Genomic DNA, 22,404 nt, shown 5'->3' with positions numbered 1-22,404 from the left:
TTATGAGACCTTCATGACTTCACTACATCAGGATTGCTTTAGCCCTTCTCCTTCCTGGCTGAGGATTATGACCTGCCGAGCCATAATTACTTTTATGTCCTGCAGTTAGCAAACTATGTTAATGAATGCTGTCCTCTCGTTCAATACTTTTATTGAGTTTTATAAAACAGCCATAAAGCAAGTTACAAAACAAAAACAAAAGTACAAATACTGTTATTGTTACAGAAGTATTATAAATGTTATACTGTATAGTGAAGTTTGCACAAAAGGAAGGAACAAAAGAAAAAGGTAGAATTATTAATATGATATTCTGAGATATTAAGATTTTGAGAAGGTATTCAGAACATGGCTGTGGGGGAAAAAAATAAATAAAAAAAAGTAAAAGGAAGAAGTCAGCAGGGTGTGGGTAGGGTAAAGTGTGTAAAGGAAAGGGCATCGAGAATAAAACTTGTACCACAAAAGTTAATACAAAGTAAATAAAATATAAGTCTTAACTACCAAGCATTCAGAACCTGTTCCTCAAAACCCGGTGATAGACCATGTTTAATCCAAGGGTCCCAAATGCTTATAAAAGTACTAAATTTATCGCAATCCATGGCTTCCATTTTTGCATGTAATAATGCATTATTCATCCTATGTTTAACTTCTACAAGATTCAAAGTGGTAGTCTTCCAAGCTTTAGCTATGGTTTGTTTAGCGGCATTAAGAAGCTGAAGGAATACTTTGAATTGCTTTTGTGTCAGGCATGTAGGTTTTAAATTTAAAATGGCAATCACCGGATCTGGAGTAATATCTATTTCAAACATTTTAGATGCTAGAGAGAATATTTCTTTCCAAAAAACTGTAGCAATTGAGCAATTCCACCATATACTGTATGAACATGTGTACCTATTGAACGCTGTCCTCTCAAACTCTGTTTGTTCCAAAGTATGTTGATTGACCCTTGGCTTATCCAGGAACAATATACCAACTCAGACATATACTGACCACTAAACACTTGCCTCACCAAGCAGTTGCACTACTCCATACAATCCTGGTCCAAAGATGTTCTTGTCATGGACCTAGTTGACAATATTTTGGAGGGATACAACAAACTTCAGAGTCTAGTCATAAATACACTCTGGAGAGAAACACAATTTAAAATATTGCATAGAGCATACGTGCCCTTCTTATCTCCTAAGTCAGCTTCCACGGTGAGATGCCGGCCACCGTGTCATGCCTCCTGACCATCTCTCTTTCAACGCTTTTGGACTTGAAATCTTATATCACAGTTTTTGGATCAGGTCTTATCCTTTATTCATGGTGTTACAAACAGACAGATTTCAACAGACCCTCTTCTTCTATTATTTGGAAGTGACAGACAAACACCTATCCCAAAGGTGGACTTTAGTTTAGCTCTCCAGAGCTCAAGGCAATGGATCCTTGTCTGCCTCCAATGGTTCGGAGACGTGGTACCTGGTATCACCAAGGTTAAAACAAAGTTAAAAGTTGTACTATTCTGTGAAAGTCTGGATCTATCCACACATCCATATATCTAATTTCAGTGTTTCTACAAGAGGTGGCAGGCTTTCCTGGATGTGACGCACTCTGCCTCTGAGAAACGGACATTGCTTACACCATTCTGGTTCCAAGAGTACTCTCCCCATATTCAAAATATATCCTCCTAAAGTGTAATGACAATTATTCAGTCATTGGTTCCCTTCTCCACATAAGGTGTTGCCCCCCCCCCCCCCCACATGCCTTTAAGTGATTATGCTTTCCTAAGTTTATTCTTACAATTTTTAAAAAAAATTTCTATAATACTTCTCTATCTTTCCTTCACTGAGCAGGATATCTTCCTAGGGGATTGGATTATCCTCGGGTCCCTCCTTCTTTCTTGGAATATGGGTGATATCCCCAAATCCTCCTTTCCTTCAGGTACATGGATAAGGTGGATACTTGCCCTGTCTTAAAGCCTACTTATTATGTTAATGAATGTTCCCCATCCATGCTTCCTAGTAGTGAGCTACCTATTGTTTTCAACCAATACTCCTTTTTTTTTCTTTCTTATTGTACAAGTAGTCCACAAAGTGGCCTGTTGGCTATATGAACCATATATGGTTGCTTTTATTTATACTGCATTTATCTTATCCCATTTGTTCAATTCTTTTTTTTTTTTTTACTTTTTTTTTACTTTTAGGAAATCTCAATAAAGATATTTAAAAAAATGAATTAATTAATCGCACCAGAAAAAAAAGGTACTTTAAGACTAAAGGAAATGACATCCCATGGTCTGCCTGTTTCCCATTTTAAGATGGTGTTAGTGATTGTAGAAAGTGCTGAAATAGAAAGGGCACAGACAGTGTAATACAAATTCATTGCCTTGGTGTTGAGAAAACATAAAAAGATTTAGGAACCACTGTAATTAAAACTGGCAATTAAAATGCACTATGTGTGACTAAAGTAAAACAGTTACAATGTACAGTATGCCGTGATAACCGTCATGGTTGCCAACTTGCTTATGTTAACTCTCAAATTAACTTTTAAGTATTTAAAAGGCTTAGATCACATGTGTAGCATCATGTCAAAGGCAGGTCAAACTGAGACTAATATGGCAGCTCTCTTGGCTGTAAAGGATGGAGAGGGGGGTTAGCTCCACTTTAATATCAGAAGTTAAGAGTTGGTCACTTATGACTTATAATGAATTCTGCCAGTGGCAATGATAGTGAAAATTACAATGAGAGTGAATATTCTCAAAGTGTGCTGTTACTCTGGAGGGCCCTGCCTAATAAATACTCAAAGCAGACGGAGAAAGCTAATGTAGCCAAAAAATGGCTGAGTATAGTTAAATTATTCACAGTAATCTCAGCTTAATTTTCTTTTTTGTTGATATTAAGTATTTAGGAAGTGTATATTTTGATACATAGCTAGATTACCATTGCCTAACATTGACTATTCTGCTGTCAGACAAGCATCCATTTGCTTAACAATCTTGTATAATGTTAGTTTATTAAGTGTGTTTTATAGTAGTATGTTACCTACATAGTGACATAGCTGGTAAGGCTGAATAAAGGCACCAGTCCATCCAGTTCAACCTGTGTGGGTGTGTGTGTGTTTGGGTCACTACCATTTCCCATATCCGTGTATATTGTGTTCACTGAGGTGACCATCTAAGGCTCCTTTCAGACGGCCGCTCCGCTGCTGTAGTCCGCTGCGGGACTTTTTTTTTTCACGGAGCGGATGACATTTGTGTCATCCGCTCCGTGTTCCCGCATATCATCCCATCCGTTTGCGGATGATATACGGACATAATGTAAGTATATGGCACTGCGGATGTCAGCGGATGACACCGCTGACATCCAATTTTCCTTCCTTTCCGTTTTTTACACGGATGTAAAAATGGGGTTCTGTTCCGTTCCAAAAAACGGAACAGAACTGAAAGGAGGAAAATCGGATGTCAGCGGATGGTATTCCGCTGACATCCCCAGTGCCATTCACTTACATTGTTGTCCGCAAATCATCCGCAAAAAAATAGGATGATTTGCGGACACACGGAAAGCAGCGGAGCGGCCGTGTGAAAGGACCCTAAATGTTTTTTTTTTTTAAATATCAACACTCCCGATGTCACCACCAACTGTGAGAGTTCCACATTCTTTCTGCTCTGACAGTAAATAACTTCTTATGCAGTTTAAGGTTAACCACTTTAAGACTGCTCACTTTGCTGCTACTGCAGCAAGGTGGCAGCCCTGGGTCTAGCGACGTAGACCTACGTCGCTGGATTCCCTGCTGTCTCGGTGGCACACGCACGCCGCCGGAGGCTCGCTCCCGCTGTGTTTAGACACAGTGGGAGTTGGGCTAGAGGAGGAGAGATGGTGATCACCGCCTCTCTTCCCCGATCGTCAGGGAAAGAGTGAGAAAATACGCCCGCTTGTGTAAACAAAGCGGGCGGATCTTCTCTGTGACAGGCAGGGACAGATAACAGGATTCAGCATAGCTGAACCTGTGATCTGTGTCTGTGTCACACTTCCCCTCCCCCCACACATGTCAGTAAGCATGAGGCACACATTTAACCCCTTGATCACCAACAGTGTTAACCCCTTTCCTGCCAATGTCATTATTACAGTAACAGTGCATATTTTTAGCACTGATTACTGTAGTAATGTTACTGGTCCCCCCAAAAGTGTCAACAGTTAGGGGTCTGATCTGTCCGCCGCAATGTCACAGTCCCGCAAAAAATCGCAGATCGCCGCCATTACTAGTAAAAAAAAACAATAAAAATGACAAATCTTTCCCGTAGTTAGTAACTTTTGCGCAAACCAATCAAAATACGCTTATTGCGATTTTTTTTACCAAGAATATGTAGCAGAAAACACATTTTTCCTAAAATGTTAAAAAATTTTGATTTGTAAATTTTTTTTGGGGAATGTTATATAACAGAATGTGAATGTTTTTGTCAAAGACATGTAGCTAAATACATTTTGGCCTAAATATATGACAAAAATTGAATATATTGGATATTTTTAAACTGCCAAAAGAAAGCTCTGTTTGTGGGAAAAAAAGGACGTACATTTAGTTTGGGTGCAGCATTGCATGACTGTGCAATTGTCAGTTAAAGTCACGCAGTACCAAGTTGAAAAAAGTGGCCTGATCATTAAGCAGGAAAATCCTTTGGTCTTAAAGTGGTTAAACCACTTTTTGTCCAACTTCTTTCACCCAAAAGAGGAAGTTCCGCTCTTCCTCTTATTCCCACCTCCTCTTCAACTTTTTCACAGGTACTCGCTCTCACTCCTGCTCAGATCACCTAGTTCTCCTCCTCTCCTCCCTGCCCACAAATGTTTGGATGACTTGACAGGTCTCAGAAAGCTGTGGGACCACTCACAGGGTGCAGTGCAGCTCACACATGCACAGTGAGCAGCCGGGATTGAAGTCACAAGGAGTCACAGCTGGCTGCTCACAAATAACATGCCTGCACCGGGACCCTAAGACTGGTAAGGAAACCATTTTGGGTGAGGACAGCACTGGATAGCTGGACAGGTGAGTGTCAGTTTATCAATATCTGTAGCTGTTGATTTCTAATTTTTTTAAATGACCGAAGAACCACTTTAAGTGACCTGAAACTGAAAACTTTTCTCCCTATGAAAGAATTACTGATAAGATATTCATATATTGCTATCATATCTCCTCTTGGGTCGTCTCTTCTCCAGGGAGAAAACGTTTAATGCTTATAGTCATTCCTTGTAACTGAGGTCCTCTAGCCCCCTTATTAGCTTTGTTTCCCTTCTCTGGACTCTCTCCAGTTCCAGTACATCCTTTACTTGTTTCCAGAACTGGATGGCATACTCAATATGTGGCCAGGATAGAGCTTTGTAAAGTGGTAGAAGTATAGTCTTATCTTTTGTGAAAGTACTTTTTTAATGTATGCTAATAGTCTGCTAGCCTTGCTTGTTGCAGCTTGGCACTGCATGCTTTTGCTGAGCCTGTGATCTTCTAGGACTCCCAGATCCTTTGCATCTTAGATTACCCCAAAGCTTCACCCTCTAGTGAGTAACTTGTGCTCATATGTTTGGCCCCCAAGCACTACTTTACATTTTCAACATTAAGCCTCATTTGTCATGTGGTTGCCTACCCCTTTTTTTTATAGAGGTCTTTCTGTATAAAGTTTCTATATCATGCTGTGAACGTATTACCCTGCTTAGCTTTTTTTCATCAGCAAACACTGAGATTAAACTATTTATACCAACCTCTATATCATTAAAGATAAATTACACAGAATTGGTCCTAGGACAACTCTAGACTCTTCAGAATATACGCTATTTATCACAACTATTTACCATCACTACTGTAACCTGTTTTCACTCCAGGTACATACACTATTATTAATGAGAACTGACCTAATTTGTAAATGATGTATTTATGGGAAACTGTATCAAATGTGTTAGCACAATTCAAATACACTTCATACACTGACTTTCCTTTTTCTAGTTGATAGCTCACTTACTCATGGAATGTTAACAGATTAGAGATTAGTCTAGCAAAAAATGATACTGTTTTCATAAGTATAGGTAATTACAGGCGGCATGCAAGGTTTTCATAAATGATAAGAGGTTGGTGATTGAATAAGGTCATTTGATGACATTGCCAATTCATTACTTGAGTGTAATGATCATGTTGCCAAGATGTATTGGAGGAAATCGTGGGTGTGGAAGGCTTTGGCACAAAAGGCCTTGGAGGTCAATTATATAGATATGAAGGTTGGGAAGCATAGTTATTGTATTGTGGTAATAACTGATAAGATGGTGGTGGAGGAGGGGTCGGGTAATGGTCATAAGGCTCATAAGGAGGTGGTGGTTCTGAGTATGTAGTATCCCAATCAGATCTGGATAGAGAAATGAACATAGCAAAGTATCAAAGACACTTGCCCATGTATTAGCCTGCAAGTTAAGAGGAACTCTTCTTGTTAGTCCCTCAAGACTCCTTGAATAGATCAGTTCTTCTGACCTGTTGTGTTCCATTCTATTGGCCATGGTGGCCATAATGTCCAACATCCAATTAAAGTTTTGTCCCGCTGCCCTCTCTCTTGTACTACATATGATTGTTCTTAGATGAAAAAGGGCAACACTTTGTGGTAAAGTTAATTCTTTTGCAGAAAAAGGGGGTCACAGAAGAGGAAATTGTCATATGGGTTTGTGACTGCTCAATTTCTGGAACACCTTTAACATTGATCAAAGGAAGTCCATTTGTTTTGCATGTAAATAAGCAGTCGGATCAGAGGCCACTGATCCACTCTTGTGTGTTCATAAGGATCTCTGGTAATCTGCATACGTTTCCTTCAGTCTCTTCCATTTTATTGTAATTTTCTTTACTGTTAAAAGAAAAAAATTCTATATATTTTTTTTTTTTTTTTTTTAGGTACCGAAAAATTATGGGTCTGCACTATGCAGTTTATACAACACTCCCATCATCTTAAACATACAAAAGGCTATCAGCGCAGTTAAAGTTGCATGTGCCCTTTTTGTGGACTCATTAATACACAACAGCCGAAAGGGCCTATGAGACTAGGTTTCAGGGGCACAGGCAGGATACATACATCAGGGAGGGATTAACATCCTACTTTGTTTCTTCCACAGGACAGGTCCATGGCATTTTGAAGCAGTAGATAAATTTTACATTTTGATAAATATTTTCATTTGTGCTGTTGTTGTTTTTATTATTGCTGTTGTTCTTTTTATGAAATCTACAGTATCTTCTGTAGTGTGGTGCATTATTAATTGAACTAATAAAATCATTATTCTTGGCTTTTGTGTGTTCTTATTGTGGGGATAACTGAGATATCATTATGATACATATAAAGCAGGTGCTGTTAAGTGATGGCTTATGTAGATATAATGGAAAATAACATACAAATATGCCAATAGTGTGAGCACAACAATACACTATTGCTATATTACCAGCAAAAATGAATAAATGTGAAGCATTCACAGTCCATATACAAAGAAGTCTTGTGGAATAAATTAGTGCTCAATAAATGCTGTCACCCACATCGTACCTTGTTATTTTGATTCAAGTGCTCCACCTCGTGATAAGACTCCTGAAGGATTTCCTGAAGACACCATACGGCAAAATGCATTGATGTCGGCCTGCCTACACATCCTTACTAACCAGTGATGTCACTCCTGGCGACGCTGTGGAACGCACGCCGGCTGGCTTTTCGTAGCGTTTAGAGTGGGGTGAGCCCATTACATGGTTGAGCAAAGGGGATGCAATTGATATGAGATCTGAGCTGGTGCCAGTCAGGGCACATTCTATGTCAGCCTAACTATTGATGTGTGTGTGGTGGCATTTTAATATTTAATAAAACAGTGTTGCGCTATTATGGGTGTCTCTGTTTTACCTCCATACAATCAACATTGGCCATCTGAAAGGTATTAGAGAGGTGCAGACCCATCCAGGTCTCCTGATTGCTGATAAGGCTGTATAGTCCCTGGGACCTGGGGATCTGGTGAGCAGATTTATGAGTCTTATCACGAGGTGGAGCATTTGAATCAAAATAAGAAGGCATGGTGTGGGTGACAGCATTTATTGAGCACTAATTTATTCCACTTAAGAAGACTTCTTTGTATATGGACTGTAAATGCTTCACCGTTATTAATTTCTGCTGGTTATTTAGCAATAGTGTATTGTTGTGCTCACACTATTGGCACATTTGTATGTTATTTTCCATTATATCTACATTAGCCATCACTTAACAGGGTCTGCTTTATATGTATCATTTTTGTTTTTAGTGTTTTTCACTAAAAGGGGCAGCAGTTAAGGGAACTCACTGTATGGATGAGGTGCACTTCATGGATTATGTCATTGAGATTTCATTATGTCTATCCAGATTTGTATCATCCTAGCAACACAATCCAAGGTCTCACATACTAATAGCTAGGTTCCTAATTTAAAATAGTAATAATAATCCCTATAACAATCCATAATTAGTCTACACTATCAGTTTATTAGGACATGTATGCTAATCAATGAGAAAGAAATAGAAGTAGAAAATAGAAGTGATGTTATAAATAAATGAAGGATGACAAGGAGGACATGAATTTGGTTAGTAAGACAGAAATTACCATGAATATTTAGTTTTGTAGAACTTGAATATTTGATTGTCATGTTAGGGTCCATATATGCACTGATAATCATGTTTTTGTAGATTTGCACTTAAAAATTGCACATTTATAAATGGTCTGCGCAAGAATTTTGAGTGTTATAGATACTATAGCCACAGATCAGACTCAGACAAAAGACAAAAAAGTATCATTAGAATCTGGTGATTTTTGGACATTCAGCATTTAGTAACCATAGCATAAAAAAGTTGCATGCGTTTCTTTTGCATTTGTGTTGGTCGGTGGTGCATATAAGCCTAAGGCTAGTTCTGGATGAAATGAACTTTCCTGTGAAGTGCATATACTTATGTGATACCTATATAAAACTCTTGACAGTTCATCTACTAGTAATTTAGTTGCTGCTAGAAAAATGCAATTAAAGTTTCTAGATATGCCAATTAAAGCTCTCAGCCAGAAATGTTCTGATCCAGGCCAAAACTGTGTAAGATGTTGCTCTAAGATTTTCCCTCATCAAGTATTATGATATTTTGCACTTCCAAGGCTCCTAGAGATTCATAATTATAGAGGCAATTTACAGCATTTTGTCATTCATCATAACCATATCACTGTGTGGTAAATATTCCAGTCAATAAATTGGCAAGACAAAAGGCCTGTTATCTTTAACCATGTTTTTTTAGTTAAATCTTTAGTGGCCTGTGCTTCTAGGAGGGGAGATTTTAGATTTCATTAAATATTTAAATATTACCTGCAAGTAGCGCTGAAGGAAAAATATTCAATTTTTATGTGTGTTCTTTTTTGGTGTAAACATCATAGACTACTCTTTGTTATCTATTTTTTTTTTTTTACTTTTGTGAATATCTGTAGTAGAGCCTTGTGTACCTCTAACTGTGCCATATCTTACTGTTTCCAGGTACATCTGTGATTCAGGTTACTGCCATAGATGCTGATGATCCTTCCTATGGTAATAGTGCCAAAATTGTATACAGCATTATTCAGGGACAGCCATATTTCTCAGTTGATCCTGACACAGGTAAGAATATCATATATATATATATATATATATATATATATATATATATATATATATATATATATATATTCCTATATTGTCAAAAGTATTGAGACGTCTGCCTTTACACACACATGAACTTTAATGGCATCCCACTTTTAGTCCGTAGGGTTCAATATTGCGTTGGCTCACACTTTGCAGCTATAAAAGCTTCAACTCTTCTGGGAAGGCTGTCCACAAGGTTTAGGAGTGTCTCTATGGGAATGTTTGACCATTCTTCTGGTAGAGCATTTGTGAGGTCAGACACTGGTGTTGGACAAGAAGGCCTGGCTTGCAATCTCTGTTATAATTCATCCCAAAGGTATTCTACCAGATGGGGGTCCGGACTCTGTGCAGGCCAGTCAAGCTCCTCTCCCCCAAACTCGCTCATCCATGTCTTTATGGACCTTGCTTTGTGCACTGGTCCAATTAATTTGGTGGAGGGGGGATTATGGTCCAGGGTTGTTTTTCAGGGGTTGGGCTTGGCCCCTTAGTTCTTTGTGAGAACAGTTTGGGGATGTCCCCTTCCTGTTCCAACATGACTGCGCACCAGTGCACATAAAGACATGGATGATCAAATTTGGGGTGGAGAAACTTGAATGGTATGACCTCAACCCAATAGATCACCTTTGGGATGAATTAGAGAGGAAACTGCGAGCCGGGCCTTTTCGTCCACATTAGTGCCTGACCTCGCAAATGCGCTTCTGGAAGAATGGTCAAACATTCCCATAGACACACTCCTAAACCTTGTGGACAGCCTTCCCATAAGAGTTTAAAGCTGTTGAAGCTGCACTCAATATTAAACTCTACTGTATATATTTTTAATTTGTATATATACTGTATATATATATACAGTATACACAATATACTCAGTGCTCAGATTTCTGTGGACTTTTCATGGGTAAAGAAGAAAAAAAAACCACACAGTGCATCACTGTTCTGTACTCCTGCATCACATTAATGTACAAACCTTAAACTCATTTTATAATTCTTAAATCTCACACAACTGTAATATTGAGACCCCACTAGCCTGTTGTATGTTGGCTAGCCAGTGGAATCTACAGTCATTTCTTTAGAACCAGGATTTCTGCATTAAATCCAACGTGGTTAATTTTATTTTTTAACAAATGATACTAACTTCATTAACTTCACTAATCCAAACATGTACAAGCAAAATTTCTATTAATATTTTTTTCCTTTGTACACAATTAAATATTTACGGTGAACACAGCTCTTACTGATTAAGTAACTAAAGTGACATTCCCTACTCCTTTATTAAAAAGGAGTGTAATCCTATAGTGCAGTGTAAGCCAATAATATAATATATATATATATATATATATATATATATATATATATATATATATATATATATATATATATATATATATATTTTATACTGTATAAGACATATCTGGTTAAAAATATTCTTTAAAATATCAGATGAAGCTTACAGTATGTAAGAAAAGATTGTATTCTTACTTAGAAAGGCCAACCAACAAAAACATCATGGATGTGATATCAGAATAAAATATAGAAGGAAGGTAACCTATGCGCTACCAGTGAGGTACAGAACAATGTTGGGTCAAAAAATGGTGGATATGGTGGAACATCAGAAATCAGCCGCTAATTCAGTAGTGTCACAACATACTGAAACAGATATAACAAAAAGAGGGAATCAGCGCTTAATTTCTAAGAGTGGTGGACCACAGATAAAATTGTGAGTAAAAAAATGTGACCAATGTGAACGTAAGATTGTTATGGATGTGATATTGCCTGTTTGTTTTAAACAAAGAGTACAATTTTATAACAAAAACAATACCCAACAAACAATGTTGCTCTTTTCCAATACAATATGCTTTGTAAGTATCTGTTTCTTAAATTATAATGTAACACAAGAGAATGAGGAGAGCTTATTATCATGCATTTTGATTCAATGAATGAAAAAGGTTGTTTACAATTTTTATTTTAAATTTGTTAATCCTTTGTACAGTAGTTATTCATTAGTTTTGTTTGCTAACTGTTATACCGAGATTAATCAAACAATCTGATTATCGAATGTTGTAGTGCCTGTTTAGTAGTATGGTGTTGTGTTTGTAAAAATGCAGACGTTATCTCCAGTGTGCATTTGCTGACAAAGATTTTACATCTGCAGTGTATTTCATGTGAAAATATTTTGAAACTGTGTTTTTCCCCTGGTTTTTGCAGGCATAATCAAAACTGCTTTACCAGACATGAGCAGGGAGAACAGGGAACATTACCAAGTGGTTATTCAGGCCAAAGATATGGGCGGCCAGATGGGAGGATTATCTGGGACCACCACGGTGAACATCACACTGACTGATGTCAATGACAATCCGCCTAGATTCCCACAGAGTAAGATTCATTTAATACTTGTGCTGTGTTTAAAACCCTGTTTAAATTTGGTAATTTAACAGATACCATCTGTGATGCGCTTTCATAAATACTGAGCTACTGCAGAGCCTGCTTATAGCTTTATGCTAGATAAAGGAAAGCAGTAGCCTGTTTTAATAGAAATGTTTTTTTGCTTCCGTTTATTGCAAAATAGTAAAACAAAATTAAAACCATCCATTTTTTTTTTTTGCTACACAGACCTTTACAAGCTGTATTTTACTTAATGTTTGCAGGCAGAAATGGGATTATTAATAACATATTTTATTCATGACAACACAAACTGCTTTTCAATTCTTTATAATGAGAGACATTTCAAGATATGGGAAATGGCAGTAGTCTTTAAAAGTAACATCAAGTGGGGGAAGCAATGAAATTTTGCATCAGATATAGTTTTGAGCTACCATCTAAAATACAGTCAGCTTTTGCTTTTTTTTTTTTTTTTTTACCTATTTTATACAGTCAGCTTTTGCTTTTTTTTTGCCTATTTTATGCTCTTTGTTATCACTGGTAAATATATAGCAATAGAAGATTAATCATTTTAGCCACTTGATATTGCAGCAAAGTTATAATTAAAGTAAATTCTTCTTTTTTATTCTTTTTATTTCTCATCCTCCCTGCTGGGGAATATGTTTCCAAATCCCGACCCCCTTTCCCACACTTTCCATCTCTGGGTACACAAACATTCCTTATGCGAAGGTATGCTAATTTTCAATGGGACTAATGTGCCGCAACTGAGAGTCAAGCTTTTGCCCCGGAATTGCAGCGTGACTCAATTGACTTGAAAAGGCTGACTTTACTGGAGATTATAAATTGAATATTGCCCCTTTATCCTTTTTTCAGTACCATAGAGCAATCATTCGGTAGTATCACATAGTACAGTATAATATGATTAAAAAATTATTATGATATAGTGTTGTAAAATTGTATAGTATTGTAAATAGAGTTGAGCGGACACCTAGATGTTTGGGTTCGGCTGAACTTCGCAAAAAAGTTTGAGTTCGGCACCAGAACTTAACCCAAACTTGACCCCGAACCCCATTGAAGTCAATGGGGACCCGAACTTTTGAGCACTAAAATGGCTCTAAAAAAGTAATGGAATGGGCTAGAGGGGTGCAAATGGCAGCAAAATGTTGTTAAGAGCATGGTAAGTGTTCTGCAAACAAATGTGCATAGGGAAATAGCCTAAAATAACATAAAGTACATAAAAATAATAATCTTGATGTAGGTCCATATGGAGTAGGAGTTGGAGGTGGCGAGGGATGTGGCAGTGTAGGTGGAAGCGGCGGTGATGGAGGAGGATGAGGTAGCCAACACTGGTTTATGTTTTTTATTATTTTTTTTTAATTAGGGTACACCCCAAAAGAGTGAGAAAGATCAAAAATACAACAATGGCTGGGTAAGGCCGGTATACATGTCTATTCTGCGCAAGGTACGGACAAGTCCTGTGGGATCCATGCATGGTTCATTTTAATGAAAGTGAGCTTGTCCACATTGGCTCTGGACAGGCGGCTGCGCTTGTCTGTGATAACGTCCCCTGCCATGCTAAATACACGTTCAGATAATACACTGGCTGCAGGGCAGTCCAGCACCTCCAAGGCATAAAGGGCAAGCTCAGGCCATATGCCCAATTTTGAGAGCCAAAAGTTGAAGGGGGCAGACCAGTCCTTCAGTACATCTAGGCATGTGCACACATACTGCTCCACCATGTTGGTGAAATTCTGCCTCCTGCTAAGACGTTCCATATCAGCTGGTGGTGCTGGTTGTTGCGGCTTGTTGACAAAGCTTTTCCACATTTTGGCCATGCTAACCCTGCCTTCTGAGGTGCTGGCGGTGCCCCAGCTGCGTTGGCTACCTCTTCCTCCTCCTCTATCTTCACCTTGTGCTTCCACTGTGCCCCCGCTGTCAGGTGGGAATGCCACCAGCAGCGTGTCTACGAGCGTGCGCTTGTACTCACGCATTTTACGATCACGTTCCAGTGAGGGAATTAAGGATGGTACATTGTCCTTGCAACAGGGATCCAGCAGTGTGGCCACACAGTAATCAGCACAAGTTATAATGTGGGAAACTTGGCGGTCGTTGCGGAGACACTGCAGCATGTAATCGGTCATGTGTGCCAGGCTGCCCAGAGGCAACGAAAAGCTGTCCTCTGTGGGAGGTGTATCGTCTGTGTCCTCTATATCCCCCAGCCACGCACCAGTGATGGCTATGAGCTGGTCTGGGTGCCACCCTGCTGTGAACATGGTTCCTCCTTCTCCATCTCCTCATCCTCCTCCTGGGCATCCTCTAGAACTGTGCCCTTGCTGGACAATTGTGTACCTGGTGTTTTTGGGTGCAGGAACCCACCCTCGGAGCCACTTGTGAATGGCTGCCCTGAAAGCCTTGGCAATGATCCCTCTTCCTCCTCCTCCTGTGCCACATCCTCTTCCATCATCGCCCGAATCATTTTTTCAAGGAGGCATAGAAGTGGGATAGTAACGCTGAGAACGGCGTCATTGGCACTGGCCATGTTGGTTGAGTACTCGAAACAGCGCAACAAGGTACACAGGTCTCGCATGGAGGCCCAGTTATTGGTGGTGAAGTGGTGCGCGTGCGTTCTTCAGCTGAAACTCCACTATGGCCTGCTGCTGCTCGCACAGACTGGCCAGCATGTGCAAGGTGAAGTTCCACCTTGTGGGCACGTCACATTTGAGGCGGTGAGCAGGAAGGCCGAAGTTACGCTGCAGCACTGACAGGTGAGCAGCAGCAGGGTGAGAATGCCGAAAGTGCGCACAGGCGGCCCGCACTTTCTGCAGCAGCTCTGACATATGGGGGTAATTTTTAAGGAACCTTTGCACCACCAAATTCAGCATATGCGCCAGGCAAGTGATGTGCATCAAACCAGCTATTCCCAGAGCTGCTACGAGATTTTGCCCATTATCGCACACCACCAGGCCGGCTTTAGGCTCACTGGCACCAACCACTCATCGCTCTGTTGTTCAATGCCCCTCCACAACTCCTGCGTGGTGTGTGGTTCCCCCCCCCCCAAACAGGCAAGTTTTAAAACTGCCTGCTGTAGTTTACCCCTGGCTGTGCTGAAGTTGGTGGTGAAGGTGTTACGCTGACCGGATGAGGAGGCGGTAAAGGATGAGGAAGCGGAGTAGGAGGAGTTGGCAACAGGAGGCAAACTGAAGCGCACTGCAATCCTCAGTGGTGGAAGGACATGTGCCAAACTGCTATCCGCCTCAGGCCCAGCCTCCACTGCATTTACCCAGTGTGCTGTTAGGGAGATATAACGTCACTGACCGTGCTTACTGGTCCACATATCCGTAGTTAGGTGGACCTTGCCACAGATGGCGTTGCGCAGTGCACACCTGATTGTGTCCCCCACTTGGTTGTGAAGGGAAGGGATGGCTCACCTGGAAAATTAGTGGCAGCTGGGCATGACGTACTGTGGGACAGCCACTCTCATAAGGCTTTTAAAACTCTGCGTCTCCAAAGGCCAGGAATTTTGAAATGCTGGCAATCAGGGCCAGGGTTCGCGGGTGGGTAGGGGGTACTTCCTCTTCTGCTCCAGTGTTAGGGAGATAGAGAGCTGAAGGCTTCCATGGGACACTGTGAAGATGGTTAGTGACCCAGGTGGTGGTGTTGCTGGCTGACCCTCTGTTTGTGGGGTGGCAGGTGCCACTGTCACTACAGAGGTGGATGAAAAGGCCGAGACAACAGCAGAAGAGGAAGCAGGAGAAGCCAGAGACCTTTCTTGGTTTTTGAGGTGTCTACTCTACTGCAGCTCGTGCTTTGCACTTAGATGCCTGGTCATGCAGGTTGTGCTCAGGTTAAAAAGGTTTATGCCTCGCTTCAGGCTCTGAATGCACAGCGTGCAAACCATTCATGTCTTGTCATCTGCACAATTTCTGAAAAACTGACATGCTGGGGAACTCCTTGGAGCTGGCTTTGGTGTGCTCAGTCCCTTTCTGCGTTGGGCAGTAGCAGGCATACTGTCTAGGGGATGGCTGCTCTGCTTTTGCACCCTGCTCCCTCTTCTGCTGTGCTGGTGGCTCTGTGCGACCACTGCCTCTTCCTCCGAACTACACAGGTCACCTGCATGGCGTTGATTCCATGTGGGGTCGAGGACCTCATCGTCCTCCACATCATCTTCCACCCAGTCTTCACCCCTGCCTCCTTGTTGGTCTGCAGAATTCCGAAAGCCTCAGCAGTTGGCACCTGTGTTTCGTCATCATCCGAGACGTGCTGCCATGGTCCTCCCTCGTACTCATCTTCAAAAATAAGTGGTTGGGCATTGGTGCACTCAATCTCTTCCACTTCTGGGGCAGGGCTAGGTGGATGGGCCTGAGAAACCATGCTAACAGAGTCATCAAAAAGCAAAATCAAAGTCATCAAAGAGACTGCTGCATGACTTGGGGCTCAGACTGCTTGGCTGATTTGCAAGGGGGTGAGGTGAAAGACTGATGGACATTGGCTGCAGGTGCCAACTCTGATCTTTCAGCGGGAGACTGGGTGGGAGACAATGTGACGGCACTAGAGGCACTGTCAGCAACCCAATTTACTATCGCCTGTACTTGTTCAGGCCTCAACATTCGTAGAGCCGCATTAGGCCCGACTAAATACTGCTGCAGGTTCTGTCGCCTACTCACACCTGAGGAAGGTGTTTCACTTGTGCGTGTAGCTGGCACAGATCGACCATGTCCTCTCCTTGCAACAGGAGCTCCACCAACAGCACCATGACCAGGGTCACGTCCCTTATTTGACGTTCTCCTCATATTTCTCAAATTTAGGATCTTGCCCTAAATGGGTGTTTTTTGAATAGCAGAATAGAACAACAGTATCAAAAGGGTGTATCTCACACGTACAGATACAGACTAGGCCGCAATTTAATATTTTTCCCCTAAATGGGTGTTTTTTGAGTAGCAAAATAGAACAACAGTATCTAAAAGATGTATCTCACAGTAACATATGCAGCAAATGCTGCAAAATTATTTTTTTGCCCTAAATGGTTGTTTTTTGAATAGCAGAATAGATCAACAGTATGTTGTGTATTTTGCCCAAAAAGGGTGTTTTTTTACTAACACAATATGACAGCAGCTTGAATTCTACATGTACAGATGCAGCAAGCAAGAACTGTAAAATTGTGTATTTTGCACAAAAAGGGTGTTTTTTTACTAACACAATATGACAGCAGCTTGAATTCTACATGTACAGATGCAGCAAGCAAGTGCTATAAAATTGTGGATTTTAGCCCAAAAAGGGTTTTTTTTAAAACCCAGAAAATTATAGCTATATATAGATAATTTGATAACGAACATACAGTAAGATGTTCGGGTTCGGGTCCGGGTACCAAAAACCCTAAAGTCCGGTACGAACCCTAACTGTAAGGATTTACAAGAAATGACTAATAGCATAGGGGCTGTAAGAGGTACATATTTTACCAGACGATGCTGCCTGTCAACTGAACGTGCCAAGTTATTTTTGCCTTGCCTACAAGGCACAGCATTGCAGCCACACTATGTGAACAGCCTCTTCTGCTGTAAAAGGGGAGGTATATAGGTTGCTTTTGTATGAATGGAAACTCTGGATATCCTGGTATTCTGTGCTACCCTCCAAAGGGACTAAGAACAACTGGAGGATACACAAAGGGCACTTGAGCAGCACTTAAATGTGTAGAAGCAAACTCAAGAGTAATATAAAAATAAAGAGAGGTGCCACTATATGCAGTACCACCAGTATTTATTAAACAAATGTGGTTAAAAAACACTCATAGAAAAGTAGTGTAAAACTCTACTTTTCTGTAAGGGTCCTTTCACACAGGCGCTCCGTATGTCTGTATTTCATCCCATTTTTTTGCGGATAAAATACGGACATAATGCATGTCAATGGGATTGCAGATGTCAGCGGATGACCACCCGCTGACATCCGATTTGCGTCCTTTCCGATCAGTTCAGTTTTTTTGAATGGAAGACAACCCTATTTTTCTTCCGTTTAAAAAAATGGAACGGACTCAAAAACGGATGTCAGCAGTGTCATCCGCTGACATCCACAATCCCACTGACATGCATTATCTCAGTTTATTATCCGCAAATGGATGGGATGATAAACGTACATACGGACCGGATGACACAAGTGTCATCCGTGTCTGTTAAAAAAAAAAAAAAGGCCTGGAGCGGAGCAAAAAATGGTCCGCCCCGTGTGAAAGGACCCAAAGTGTTTTTAATCACATTTTTTTAATACATATTGGTGTTACTGCACTTAGGAACACCTCTATTTATTTTTATACTCAGCTGTATAGTAGGCTTTAGGAGGACAGTTGAAAAAAAAGTGTCTCAGCTGCCAGTTGAAAGTGGCCAAAATCATGCTTATCATCTGGTTATTGCACCACACAAATTTCCCCGCTAACATGCATTGATCATTTAGCTAACATGCATCAATCATTCAATCCCACCTTGCCACCTGTTCCTTTTATGCTTTTCCTTATCTCTTCTCTTCTATTACTTCTCTTCTTTCCTTAGCCTTCATTACTTTTTTAACCTATCTTTTTTCACTGTTTATACTATCTCTATTTCTCATATTAAAAATACATTTACAGTAAGCCCTTACTGAACCATATAGTTACAAAAACACTATGTATGATAAACAATTTCCATAGTTTCCAACACACATCATTTTATAAACTCTATTTCCTTTTTTTTTGCATACCATATACAAATATAACAAATTAAAGGAACATTTGAAAACACATCAATGGGGAAAAATTTCATGCTGAATATCTATACTAATTTACTCATTTGGACTCGGTAATGTGTTAGGAATGAAAGGATGCCACATCGCTTGATGGAAATTAAAATTATCAACCTACAGGGCTGAATCCAAATTTCATTGCAGCAACTCAAAATGGTACTCAGTAGTTTTTATGGCCCCCCGTGCTTGTATGCATGCCTGACAACGTTGGGGCATGCTCCTAATGAGATGGAGTCCTGGGGTATGCCGGAATCTTTCAGCACTGGGCATATTGAGTTTACTGGAGAAGTAGCTCACAGATAAAGGCCCCATTGAAGAAGTTTGCTATATACGGAATTGTCCTTTTATTAAGCCACCATTGGAAAGCTTTGATGTTGAGACTCGGGGGGGGATTGTGGGTTGTGGAATATGTGTGTTAGTGGCCGGAGTTCTGAGGCTATAGCGGGAGATTTATGTACCAGGACACATAAGGCAAGCAACAGCGTGGGTGCAAGAATTGGGGGCCTAAGCTTGGGAAGGCACCAAGCAAGATAATCTAATGTATGCTGGGGAACTGCCTGCTTTTCCAAGTTCTCTCCAGATATCTACCAGACTGAATGAATGTATAGTCCTTGCAATGCACAGACTTTGTTTTGGGGCCTATTGAGGCGAGATTTCCCCCCCCCCCCTCCGAGTTTGCGGAATATGGAGAAATTTAACCGCTTAAAGAAAAAGATAGCTACCCCTCTTGTTTTGTCCTCTGCATTTGTTAGATAGAATTGTGGGTATTTCTGGTGGATAAATAAAAGACTATGCCGTGCAGAGAAATGTGTTTCTTGAAGTAGAAGCACATCAAGTTGAAATAACGTGCGTCGCTTGACCAGAGAGTTCAGTCCTTGAACATTGTGGGAGGCTATCCATAATGGGAAGGAGTCTGTGTTAGACAGAGACATGGACCAGAAGGAGAGGTGAACACTGCAGGATAAGGGCACTTGCTTCAACAGTGTCTGACTTGTTGGAGCTGGATGGGACCTGGAAAACCCGGGATCTGAGAACTGTAGGGGGAAGCTGAGCTCATTAAGAGGGCTGAAACAATGGATCCCAGAGGGACTGGCATGATCTGGGATGCCCACAGGCTCCCGCAACCCTTTTGAAATAGCAGTATCATATGCTAATGTAAAACAAAAGTTAACAGGAAACTCTTGAGGGAGTTTTACAACCACGTAACAACTAAAGGGGTGCCAGGAAGGAACAAAATTAGCTGAACATAACAAAACACTTAATTCTTTACATGGTAAACATGGGTCGGCTGGAAAAAAAATAAAAACCCTTAAATGAAGGGAAGGAAGCTTGGACAAAAACCCTCCTGGGTTAGAGGCGACCGGGTCAGGGGGGTTAGGGTCCTTAGATATCTTTTTTTATTGTTTCTGCCAAATGGGGGTGATTGGGCTAGGTGTAGAGGGCCTCTTGGATGCTCCAGAGCTCTTGAGGGAAGAAGTTGTAGGGGGGTCCTGAGTAGAGTTGAGCGAACACCTGGATGTCTGGGTTTGGCGGGTCCGGCAAAACTTGAAAAAAAAGTCTGGGTTCGTGACCCGGACTTAACCCGAACTTTACACTGATCCCGAACCCCATTGAAGTCAATGCTGACCCAAACTTTTGAGCACTAAAATGGCTCTAAAACAAACATGGAAAGGGCTAGAGGGCTTCAAATGGCAGCAAAATCATCTTAAGAGCATGGCAAGTGCTCTGCATCAAATGTGGATAGGGAAATAACTTAAAATAACATAAAAAACTGTAAAATAAAAAATAATAATCTTGAATGAGGTAGGAGGAGGACGAGGCCCATATTGAGTAGGAGGTTGAGGTGGCGGTGGATATGGCGGTGTAGGTGGAAGCGGCGGCGGCGGTGGAGGAGGAGGACAAGGCCCATATGGAGTAGGAGATTGAGGTGGCGGTGGATGTGGCGGTGTAGGTGGAAGCGGTGGTGGAGGAGGACAAGGTAGCCAACACTGGTTTTTGTTTTTAATTTTATTTCTTTTTAAATTAGGGCACACCCCAAAAGAGTTAGAAAGATCAAATACAACAATGGCTGGGTAAGGGCGGTATACATGTCTATTCTGCACAAGGTACGGACAAGTCCTGTGGGATCCATGCCTGGTTCATTTTAATAAACGTGAGCTTGTCCACATTGGCTCTGGACAGACGGCTGCGCTTGTCTGTGATAATACCCCCAGCCGTGCTAAATACACGTTCAGATAATACACTGGCTACAGGGCAGGCCAGCGCCTCCAAGGCATAAAGGGCAAGCTCAGGCCATGTGCCAAATTTGGAGACCCAGAAGTTGAAGGGGGCAGACCCATCATTCAGTACGTCTAGGTGTGTGCACACATACTGCTCCACCAAGTTAGTGCTGGGTCGTGGTGCTGCTGGTGGAGCTCCTGTTGCAAGGAGAGGATGTGGTTGATCTGTGCCAGCTACACGCACAAGTGAAACACCTTTCTCAGCTGCGAGTAGGCGACAGAACCTTACAGCAGTATTTGGCAGGGCCTAATGCGCCTCTACAAATGTTGAGACCAAAACAAGTACAAGCGATAGTAGATTGGGTTGCTGACAGTGCCTCCAGTTCCTTCCTATTGTCTCCCACCCAGTCTTCTGCTGAAAAGTTAGAGTTGGCACCTGCAGTCGATGTCCATCGATCTTTCACCTCACCCCCTTGCAAATCAGCCAAGCAGTCTGAGCCCCAAGTCATGCAGCAGTCTCTTCTTCTTTTTGATAACTCTGTTAGCATGGTTTCCCAGGGCCATCCACCTAGCCCTGCCCCAGAAGTGGAAGAGTGCACCGCTGCCCAACCACTTATGTCTCAAGATGAGTACATGGAAGGACCATCGCAGCACGTCTCGGATGATGATGAAACACAGGTGCCAACTGCTGCGGAATTCCGAATTGTGGAGACCGACAAGGGTTGCAGGGGTGAAGACTGCGTGGAAGATGATGTGGAGGACGATGAAGTCCTCGACCCCACATGGAATGAACGTCATGCAGGTGACCTGAGTAGTTTGGAGGAAGAGGCGGTGGTCTCACAGAGCCACCAGCACAGCAGAAGAGGGAGTAGGGTGCAAAAGCGGAGCGGCTGTGCCCTAGACACTACGCCTGCTACTGCCCAATGCAGCAAGGGACCGAGCACGCCAAAACCAGCTCAAAGGAGTTCCCCGTAACTACGGATAACCAGTAAGCACGGTTAGGGACGCTATATCTCCCTAACAGCACACTGGGTAAATGCAGTGGCGGCTGGGCCTGAGGCGGATAGCAGTTTGCCGCATGTCCTTCCGCCACCAAGCATTGCAGTGCGCTCCTGTTCTTAACTCCTCCTACTCCGCTTCCTTATCCTCTACCACCTGTCCGGTCAGCGTAACACCTTCACCACCAACTTCAGCCCAGCCAGGGGTAAACAACAGCAGGCAGTTTTAAAACGTGCCTGTTTGGGGGGAAAACCACACACCGCGTAGGAGTTTTGGAGGGGCATTGAACAGCATACCCATGAGTGGTTGGTGCCAGTGAGCCTCAAGCCCGGCCTGGTGGTGTGCGATAATGGGCAAAATTTTGTAGCAGCTCTGGGCCTAGCCGATTTGACACACATCCCTT

At 41.7% G+C, this 22,404-nt stretch overlaps 1 protein-coding gene across 1 annotated transcript in view; it reads left to right on the top strand.

Annotated features, from left to right (window-relative positions):
• Window positions 1-22,404, top strand: part of LOC309556960 (cadherin-9-like) — a 359,303-nt gene that overhangs the window by 180,556 nt on the left and 156,343 nt on the right. The window contains exons 4-5 of the mRNA XM_082259545.1: window positions 9,502-9,621; window positions 11,848-12,015. Coding sequence (XP_082115671.1) covers window positions 9,502-9,621; window positions 11,848-12,015 — 288 coding nt within the window. The remainder of the gene's footprint in view (window positions 1-9,501; window positions 9,622-11,847; window positions 12,016-22,404) is intronic.

Source organism: Pelophylax lessonae (assembly GCF_965119305.1).
Source record: "Pelophylax lessonae genome assembly, chromosome: 5".
Taxonomy (NCBI): Eukaryota; Metazoa; Chordata; class Amphibia; order Anura; family Ranidae; genus Pelophylax; species Pelophylax lessonae.
The sequence above is the reverse complement of the archived record's forward strand: the minus strand, read 5'-3'. Positions and strand labels throughout refer to the sequence as shown.